This window comes from Mus pahari, chromosome 5, assembly GCF_900095145.1.
Source record: "Mus pahari chromosome 5, PAHARI_EIJ_v1.1, whole genome shotgun sequence".
Classification (NCBI taxonomy): Eukaryota; Metazoa; Chordata; class Mammalia; order Rodentia; family Muridae; genus Mus; species Mus pahari.
Genome location: NC_034594.1, coordinates 32,709,198 through 32,720,025, shown reverse-complemented (window position 1 = coordinate 32,720,025; position 10,828 = coordinate 32,709,198). Strand labels below are relative to the sequence as shown.

The 10,828-nt window shown below is 40.9% G+C and overlaps 1 protein-coding gene across 4 annotated transcripts in view; it reads left to right on the top strand.

Moving 5' to 3' along the window:
• The window catches only part of Pms1 (PMS1 homolog 1, mismatch repair system component), a 110,033-nt gene that overhangs the window by 77,382 nt on the left and 21,823 nt on the right, over positions 1–10,828 (top strand). For 2 of the 4 annotated variants that reach the window (XM_021198758.2, XM_029539403.1), the window contains one exon: positions 4,966–5,082. The exons of 1 other annotated variant lie outside the window; for it this stretch is intronic. In XM_021198758.2, the coding sequence (XP_021054417.1) occupies positions 4,966–5,082 (117 nt within the window). The remainder of the gene's footprint in view (positions 1–4,965; positions 5,083–10,828) is intronic. One more of the 4 variants, XM_029539405.1, reaches the window with a different exon arrangement.

The window sequence follows — 10,828 nt, the reverse complement described above, 5'->3', positions numbered from 1 at the left end:
CACACCTATTCCAACAAGGCCACACCTCCAAATGGTGCCACTCCCTGGCCCAAGAATATACAAACCATTACAGTATGGAAAACAAATATTTTCTGGGGAAGACTGGAAGTTTTTCTTGTTGGCAGATGTTTGTATTATTCATTGCTGGGCCAAATGATACTCAGTTTGGGCAATGCCCCTAAATTGATTCCCTTGCAGACACATGGCAGTTCATAGTAATTGCCAGTGATTAAATTATTCCACACATACAGCAGTGTTCACATCACGGTAAAGAAAAAAATAAAAACATATTTATTGTTCTTATATTGCTCTGATTTTCTAAAAACCAGTTTCCTAAAGTCATTTTATATACTGACTTCAGTAAACCCAACAGTGAGACAGTAACCTTGGCATTACTCAGCAACTAAGATTCATTCACAAGGCAGCTCTCTGACATCAGCCAAGGTCCATGGTGTGGAATCACAGCTTCATAGTTATATTTCAGATACAGACAATTGAAGTGGTTTCCTCACAGTTTTATGTAGATATGATAGTAGGAATGAGACTCTGTATTTGACCAGCATGTGTCGACTCCCTTGGGTTTAATCTCCCCCACATGGAAGGCAGGGGGGAGGGAGGGGGAGGGGGGGGAATGAGAATATGAAGTCAATTTTCCTATGCCAGAGTGAGAGAGCTGGTGCAGCTGTGAAGGGTGCAGCTTCTGTGACTAACATTTCATTGTGCATCAGTTTGTTATGGGGCATTTCATTCCCACACAGCTGTAGACTGTCCGGAACCTTCTCCCTACTCTCTTATTTAGAATATTTCCCCTTAAGTCACCACTGTACCTATAACAGCAGCCACCGCCAGCATTTCTTTCTTTTTGAAGCTTAATGCACATAGAGATTATCTGCTACTCGGCTGTGCTGGTTTAATGAAAATAGTCTCCATTGGTTCACAGGAAGTGGGCACTATTAGGAGGTGGGGTCTTGTTAGAGTGGATGTGCCCTTGTTAGAGGAAGTATGTCACTGTGAATGGTCCTTGGGTTTCAGAAGCCCAAGTAAGGCCCAGTGTCACTCTCTTTTCCTGTTGCCTGTCAATCTAGATGTAGAAAACTCAGCTTCTTCTTCTCCAGCACCATGTCTGTCTTCACTGACATGGTTCCTGCCATAAAGATAATTGACTAAACCTCTGAACCTGTAAGCCAGCTCCAATCAAATGTTTCCCTTTATAAGAGTTGCTTTGATCATGGTGTCTCTTCACAGCAGTAGAAACCCTAAGCCTAGGGATACCATATGGCCCAGCACTTATGCCCTAGGCACTTGTCCAGGAGAGACGACACATGTCCACACAAAAAAATTCAGTGTTTATAGCAGTATCATTCATAATGGTCCAAACTGGAAACACCCAAATAACCATACACTTATGAAAATACATCAGACATGTGTCATGAATATTCCTCAGCCACTGGAAAAGGATAGGGTTATACACCACTCATGAAATTTCAGAACATTGTGCAAGGCCTTAATAAAATACTCCATACTGTGTGATTCCATTCATATAACAGTCGAAACAAGCTGGGCGGTGGTGGCGCACGCCTTTAATCCCAGCACTTGGGAGGCAGAGGCAGGCGGATTTCTGAGTTCGAGGCCAGCCTGGTCTACAAAGTGAGTTCCAGGACAGCCAGGGCTATACAGAGAAACCCTGTCTCAAAACAAAACAAAACAAAACAAAACAAAAAAAACCAACCAAACAAAAACAAAACAAAAAACCAAACAGTCGAAACATAGGGAATTTTATGAAGAGAATAGTAGTTATGGAGAGATGAAAGGCCATTCCTGTTTGGAGTGATAATTTTTTTCTAAAATTGTACAAATGCTACAAATCTGTAAGCACACTATGCAACAAACTACAGCCCAATAAAACTGTTTTACTTGAAGGAAGCAAAGACTGCTTCAAACTTCCTTGAGTAACACAGCGAAGTCTACCTATCAGCAGGTACAGGGTAGGGCACCTAGTGTTGGGAACCAGGGAGAAAGCTAATTGTAGCTCCAGCTTTCCCCAGAAAACTTCAATATATATTTCCTTAGAGCACTGGTTCTCAACCTTCCTAATGCTGTGACCATTTAATACAGTTCCTCATGTTGTGGTGACCCCCAACCATAAAACTATGTTCATCACTACTTCATAACTGTAATTTTGCTACCATTAGGAATTATAATGTAAATATCTGTGTTTTCCAAAGGTCTTGGGGTTCGCTTGTGAAGGGGACATGACATACAGGTTGAGAACCAATGCCTTAGTGGATCATCTGTGGAATCCAGTGCTGCCTTTGATATTAGGGACTCAGCATTGAACAAGCCGAGTGCATCATTTTTCTGTTGCCAGCAAGCCTGTTCTAGTGTTGGGCTATCTTGCTGAGTGGGTTTATTCCTGACATTTCAGCTTCTCAGGCCAAAGCCGGGAAAGCCTCCACTGTACTTATCTTCAGCACCTGAAGTCACCACATCATATAACATCTCTTTCACGTCCTTTAGCTTGCTCCACTGTGTTTTTTCCCTCTTGCTGGTTCTTTTATCTCGGGTTTAATGTCATAGCTTACAAGGGAATTGCCTTTACAGTCAATAAATAAATGAATAAATGTGCAAACTAGAAGTATAATTCTTATGTCAGTGTTTTTCTGAGCTTGTATTTCACCGCATTTTCAAGAATGGAAAGTAACCATACCACAGTGAGTACAGCAGAAACCACAGTTCCCAGAGATCTAAGGGCACATTTTGTGAATGGACTTTTATTAGTTTCTCATGATCATGGCTGGGAATCGCTGCCTTGGACAAATACTGTAACAGTGGTTTGTTTTTGTTTTTCTAACTTCAAGTCTCACTAAATTACTCTTGCAAAACCACATCTGATCATGTTTTGTTCTTAGTTAAGATTGTTCCAGTATTATATATCAGAAACAGTAAACGCGCCATTCAGGATGTTGCTCTCATGCATTTAATTTCATTTCCAGCCTATTCTGTGCCTTCATATTTTCGTGTATACTGTTCCATCAGTCAGCAATGTGTTCCCTGAACTTTTTAAAATAAATTCATTTAAACAGTAATTAGAAGTTCCATGGGACATCACATGGCCACAAATGGTAATTATCAAAAAATGCATTTGTCAGTCAAATACTTTACTGTTTGAAGGAGTCTTAAACTCCTTAAATCCAAGCTGGTTCCTAAATTACTGTTTTCTTTGACTAGAAAAAAAAAATGTTGGAATATAAAAAATAGGTTTAGAGCCAAATTAGGGGGGAGATTATAGAATTGGTTCCACGACTGACTGTTTATTTAGTAAAGTTGGTTTCTTTGCGCTTTGGTTTACTCAAGATAATAGCTATCTGAAATGATTGTGAAAATATACCTTAGTTTATAGATCAGAGGTGCCTAGCAAGCAGTGAATTATTCCTTCGTTGTAACTGTCTGACGGTATAAGTGGAACTCTTGGAACGGGCACAGGTCCTCCCTTACACTCCTGAGTCATTTGTCTCACTGTGTGGTTGTCCTTTGAGATTCCAGAAGAGCACATCCTCCCGTCCTGCTCTTACCGTGCATGCTACCAGGAGAACGTCCTGACAGCGTGTCCCTGACCTTGCTCAGGACTCCCTGACTGACTTGCTTGGGTGCACAGTGTGGGTCACTCCTCCTCTCTTTCCCTTTCTCTTCTCCTCCCTGTATTTGTATATCCCTACCCTGTGTGTAATAAACCTCTTCCTCCATTTATTGTACTTTTCAAAAAAAAAAAAAAAAAGAAAGAAAGAAAATTCCCAAAGAGTATAGAGGTTTATTGAGCTGTCAAAGTTCTACATTGGATTGAGAAGCAAAATTTATTTACATGGTTTTAGCAGCCTGGTTTATTAAAAACTTCTTTTTCTGATACTGGTTCTGTTTTTCTGGATAGCATAAACAAATGAAAGACTACCTCAGCTGGGCGACACACACACACACACACACACACACACACACACACGATGAATTTACGTGTCTCAGGCCTCCACACCGACTGGCTAGTGTACCTCTCTGCCTTCGGTAGTGCCCTATCAGTCAGAGCTCCTGAGGGAGATGCATGAGCCTGTTATTTGACCACTACCCAGATTACTGCAGTTTGGCCCTGCTTGCACTTCTAGAACCGTGGCCACTCTCCTGACTATTACAGTGGTCACCTCTTTGTTGCCGCAGAGAAAAAACTACTTGCTGTCAGAGGCTTTTCTGTGCATGACACTGTCCTGTCTCTCCTCTTCACTCTCTGTGACCTCTCCTTTCCCCTCCCCCTCTTCTTGTCCCCAAGATGCTGATAATGTTTTCTCTTAAGTTCCTCAAAAATTTTCATCAGGACATACAAGAGACTGGGTGAATATTTGATGGATGGGTGAATGTTTTCTATACTGACAATTTCTTAAGTGTTTTCAACTCTAATTGGACACAGCAACCTTTGGTGTGGTTTCTCGACTGAATCTCTTGATCTACCTACAATATGCAGTAGTAAAATGGATCTACTCACTGTGCAGCATTTAGTTAAGTGAGATTCAGTTAATTATAAGTTCTCTGTTTACTAAAATTACCTGAAAACATCATTTTAAAGTACTTTTTTTTTTTTTAAATTTTCACAATGGTGTAACTATTTACAGTAAGCCTACAGCATAGCTGTCAGTTCTATGGAGGGGGAGAAATCTTAATTGTAAATATACTTTGAAGTTCTTAGAGTTAGAGTATTTTGTGAAATTGTAAGGAAAGGACTGGGGGTTGATCAGGTTACACATTTCTGCATGTGCAGCTTAAAATGTAGAACCAGGGTTTATTCTTTTAGACCACAGCTCATGAGTGCCTTCTGAATGACATAGAAAACTTCGCGGATAAATGCTAAACATGTGAACATTGTAAGTTTTTAAGTTTACTAAGTCTTAATTGTACTACAACACATCTATGTTTTCTTGTCCCTAGGCAGTTATTTGGCAGAAAAGTAGAGTTCCAGATCACAGGATGGCTCTAATGTCTGTTCTGGGAACTGCTGTGATGGGCAACATGGAATCTGTTGAGCAGCGCTGTGAAGAATCTCAGGTACACAGCAAAATTCACCTTTCACAGCTCTCCCACTCATGGTGAGGCAGGGGCTCAGTAAGACGTGTTGTAAGGCACACAGCAGAATGCAAAGCCGACCTGTCCTGCCCTGCTTTCCTTTTTATTTAAGTTGATTTTTTTTTTTTGAAAATTAATTTTCAATTTAGGATCTTCTCTTTACATTATAGAAAAAAAGAGCAGATCTTGCTTATCCTTTATTTGTCTTTCTGATTGTGACTATATGCTCAGGTTGCCTTCTGTTGGTCTTTCAGCTTTAGATAGTGCCACTTGGCTCTGTGTACTTCCAGATGTTGCTACCTCACTTAACTTGCTCCTCCTTCATACTTTCATGAGGTGTGTGTGTTTGTGTGTGTGTGTACACATACACATATACATACATATACACATACACTCTTCTGGGCATTGAACCTGGAGCCTGGTGTGTGCAGCAGTCACTCGTACACTGACTGTGTTCCAAGTCCTTCCCCTCCCCCACCCCATCTTTATTTCTCAGTCATGTCTTGCTGTGGTGCCCAGCAGAGGTGTGAACTCTGTAGAACTTAAGAGTTCTCCCACCCCGTCCTTTAGGATCTAGGGTTGCAGGCTTGGGCTGCCAGTCCTGGCTTTATCCTATTTCATATATAGTTTTCTTTCTCAGAGCTTAGGGTCTAACCTAGCACCTCACAGCACTGGTGGGCCTTCTGCCACTGGCCTCTGTTCCCAGCCCTGTGGGCTTTTATTATGTTTATGTGTTTATTTGTCTGCATCTTTGCTCGAAACATTAATTATAAAGACCCAATTAAGTTTCAGCTTAGATGGAATATAATTATAGCTATACAAAATCAATATACAGCCCAGCATTACACTAGGATTGCATTTCTTTTTTAAAGATCCTGTATTTTCTCTTATGCTACACAAATGAGAATATTCCTACTCTACCAACTGAATATATTATCCTTTGTTATATTCCCATCAGTTACTCAAAACTCAAGTTGTTTTTCCTGCCCTTTGTGTTTTATGTGTTCTACTGCATATAAACTCTTACGTTTACTAATGATTCTAATGTCTAATAGTCAGTCAACTTGTCTTTTCTTTTTCTTTTTTAAAATTTTATTTTATTTTTAATTTATTTTTATACTCCATATTCCATCCTCCATTCTCATTCCATCCTCCATCTGCTCCACATCCCACACCTCCTCCCCACCCCATGCCATCTCCACATGGATGCCCCTACCCTCCACCCTACCTGACCTCTAAACTCCCTGGGGGCTCTAGTCTCTTGAGGGTTAGGTGTATCATCTCTGAATGAACACAGACCCAGAAGTTCTCTACAGTCTTTTTGTTTTCTCGTCTTTCTTTTTCATGTATTCATCCTGACATTCTTTCTGCCCCCTCTTGTGTAATGGCCCCTAAGCCTTGGTGGGGTGATACAGTAGTTTTATTTGGGCCCAATACCACGCCAGCACTTCCTCTTGTCATTTTTGTGGAGTTTTGCATTAACATCCCATTCCAGTAAGCTCCTCCGATGAAGTCTAGATGCAGCACAATCCAGGAGTGCAAACAGTAGTAGAGGGCAGTTTGACAACATGGCTTTTTAGCACAGCTGGAGTAGTAGTCCGTAACCTCCTAAGGCCATGGTTTCCCAGCCAAGGGCCCTTCAGCAGGCTTACAGAGCTAGGCATGAGTTTCCTGTTGTGGGACAGGCCTCAAATACAATCAGAAAATGGCTGCTTGTCTCAATCCCAGTCCTGCCAGCATAACACTAGAGGCTGTGTGTTGCCTCTGAAGTTTTTGTTGTAGCTGGTAGTGTTCACAGTTTGGTAAAACTGTTAATAATACCCCCACCCCAACCCGTATAATACCCTCACTCCAACTCGTATAATACCCCCACCCCAACCCGTATAATACCCCCACCCCAACCCGTATAATACCCCCACCCCAACCCGTATAATACCCTCACCCCAACCCGTATAATACCCCCACCCCAACCCGTATAATACCCCCACCCCAACCCGTATAATACCCTCACCCCAATCCGTAAAATACCCTCACCCCCAACCCGTATAATACCCTCACCCCAACCCATATAACAACGCTGACACCATGACAGCTGGACAATAGGGAAGGAGCTTGCAGCTCAGCTCCAACTTAATTTTTATGCCCTGTGACCATAGTATATAATCTTTAGCAGTCTTTACAGCTGAGTTCATGTGGGCAACCAAAAGCAGTCCCCATAGTGTGTGTTGTTGGTGCCTCTGGGGCCTCTCTGACCACTCACTGGTAGAAAGTGTCCCAAAGCTGGTACTGTGGTGTTCCTTTACTAATGCATGGCTTCTGGGAGAGCATCACCCATGCCATGGAGGGCATCTCTTCTCAAAGATTATTTTTTTAGATTATATATTTAGTAAGTTAAAAGAACAGTTGGTTTCTATATAGCTTTTTTATATCCTCTTAGTATTGCTTGCCTACCTCTTCCCACACATGATTTTTATAAGGATTATTTATGTTCACTACTGTGCCAGGGACTTAATGCTTTCAATCCGGAGACACCTCTCTCTCTCTCTCTCTCTCTCATCCTCTTATTTCTCACTGTTTCCATCTTCCTATGTCTTTATATCTTCAAATTCTTTTGTTGTACTTTACATAAAAAGGCAAGAGTATTTAGCTTCGAAGAGTATTTTATTTAAATGCTGTTTTATAGCTCCTTAAAATGTGTCTGAGTGTGTGTGTATGTGTGTATATGTTCAAAAGCCTGAATATTTCTAAAGAAAAGGTTTGTTTTTAAAGTATTTCACAGGTGACAGGTTTTGTTTTGCCTAGAAGGTCTTGTTACTCTAAATCTCTGGTTCTCTCTCCCTTTTTCCTTTTGTTCCAGACTTCTGATTCTGTCTTTTTTGCTCTGTGGAAACTTTAATTGGAAATGTCTGTTTGTGCCTGCTGTTGACTCTCAGGTTCATGTTGAGTGATCGATCCTTGCCTGCCTGCCTGTCTATCATCTGTTTATCTATCCATTACCTATCCATCCATTTCCATCAGCTCCACTGGGAGCTTCCTTTTTCTTTTCCTGCCTTCCTTTACTTTAATTTCAAAGACAAAGTTACATTAATTGTACTTGATTTGTGATGCCTTGTCACTATGTAGTTTCTTTAGGCAAGAGACCTTTTATTTGTTGCTATGTGTCTGATCACTTTGAGCCTGCTGGTTCTCTAGTGTTAGGATGCTTATGGTATGTGAGTTGGAATAGTCAGCGTAAATCTAAATTGTCCTTGTTTCCCTTATTTTCCTGGGACTTGTTTGTTTGTTTGTTTGTTTGAGACAGGGTTTCTCTGTGTAGTCCTAGCTGTCCTGGAACTCACTTTGTAGACCAGGCTGGCCTCAAACTCAGAAATCCGCCTGACTCTGCCTCCCAAGTGCCGGGATTAAAGACGTGCGCCACCACTGCCCAGCATGGGATTTGATTGTTCGTGTGTGTGCTTGTATTCTAGATACTCCAGACATCCTGCTATGATCAGTAGGCTAGTAGTGTTGGGTATCACATGGAAGTTGGTTAGGATTGGTGTCAAAGGCCTGTTCTTAGGTCAACTGAGGCAGATCTATAGTTTTACCAAGTCCTTATATTCAGGTGTGGAAAGCAGTTGTCTAGACCTTTATTGGATATGTGACTGAGATTCTCATGAGTCAGCCCTGCAGTGGGTAAGTTTTTTCACTCTGTTTTGAGACATTACCAGATAATTTTTTTTAAAATTTGATTTCTGTTTTTTGTTTTGATTTGTTTTTCCCTGGTTTTGGAGACAGATTTATATAAAGAATTCTGGTAATCTCTCATAGACAACAGGAATTTTGCTTTGTCTTCACATGCTTAGTTTTGCATGGAAGAATGTATAATACATGTGTTAACAATGTTCTAGTTCAAGTGCTGAAGAATGTCTGCTAACTTTGGAATGTCTGTAAGCAATCTCAGTCAGTTCTCTCTGCTGTTCTTGCTTTGTGTCATGCTGTTGTGTTTCTGTTCCACCAGCCATCCGTCAACACACCATACTCACGGAATCAGAATTTCCGTGAGTGGTTTTCATTCTTGGTCAAAACCAATCATATTCCCCACCCCCACCCCCTAGTCCACCCCCTCCCCCCGGTACTGGCTATGACCTCTCTCTTTATTCTGTCCCCCAGTATGTATCTTCTATGGTAAAATTTGCCCACATATTTCCCCTTTTGGACTGGAATGGTTGGCCATTGGGAATGTTGGGTACCAAGTATCTATTTATCTCTTCCCTTTGTGACAGGGTCTCTTTTGTATGTGGTTGGCTCTCGGAAGAATCTTTGTTATGAGCGGGGTGCCACCGGAGCCCCTGGTTTGAAAAGTCTCGTCAGGTCGTCAGGTCCTCCTTGTCATCTCTTTTCTCTTTGATATTTTTAGCTCGCCTCCGAGGTGAGAGAGTGTCTTGTTACTACCTGATTTTTATTCCTCAAACTGTATTTTTTCAGAACTTGGAATATATTTTCAGTTTTTTTCTAAACTTTATTCGTAGCTATCCCTGCTTGCTTACTTATGGTCTGATAGAATTGATGCTATTTATTTGGTTTAAATTCCATGTTACAACACTTAATTTCAGAACATTTCCAATGTTCATTTCCTTCAGAATCATTTTCAATGTTCCAATTATTCTCCTCTATTTGATGTGGCTTGAAACTTTAATTTACAGGGTTAGGGATCATGGTTTGTTTCTGTCATTCCGTCTTGTTCTCCATGCTTACATTCTGTCTTACAGTCCCGTGCCTACCTCTTCCCTCATCCCAGTGTGAGTCCAGGTGTTAAATTAGTAGTTCATGCCTCTCATCCTGCCAGTACTCCCAGACTCTTCCGTGACTGCAGCTTGACCTAGCCTGGTTCTTGGTTTTGGAATTGGCTTTATTCTTCCTGTGACCCTGGCAAGCAGCCATAGACAGTGGTCACAATGTGTAAGTCATTTTGTTTTTTTCCAGGGAGGTGTTATGTGAGCTCCATGTTCCAAGTGGAAAGACTGATTTCAATCCTCTGCAAGGTTTTAATCTCCCAGTGAGGCATCCTGTCTCTGATATCATCACAGAAGACCTCTTTCTCCAGCTGGCACTCCCCATTGTGTAGTTTACACATACAGCTTTACCTTTGTCTGTCATTTATGGTGTTAATTCTTTTGAAATTAAACGTTGGTTTTTATCACCCCTATATAGTTTGCATTTATGAGAAGGGTTTTTCACATGAACTTGTTCCACTATCCTGAGCAGAGCATTTAAATGACTTCATGTTAGTATTTATATGGTATTTAGATATATGTGTATGATATTATAGAGCTTTACTTGACAAAGGAAAAGGCAAGGGTTAGTAGATTAGTCAGGCTTACACTATTATAATTAAGGTAAAGAATATATTTCTCTGACAGACTATGACTTCCTAGTATGGTAGAGAATATAAAAGTTGCCAGTTGCAGAGTGGGGTAAAAACTAGATAACATATCTTACAACATTTTAATGTGGTGAATTAATTTTTGTGACAGCTAGTTGATACAAGAAATAACTACAACTTCGCTATCTTAGTATTAGTGGTGGGTAGCTATTGGAACTAGGGGTGAGATTGGAATTACTCCTATTAACTACAGAGCAAAAGAGGCCTAACGATGGAATTCAGGGGACCATGATCATCCTTAAAGGATAAAAATAAAAGAAAGAGCACAACTAATCAGACTGAAGGGGACATGTGACAAAAGAG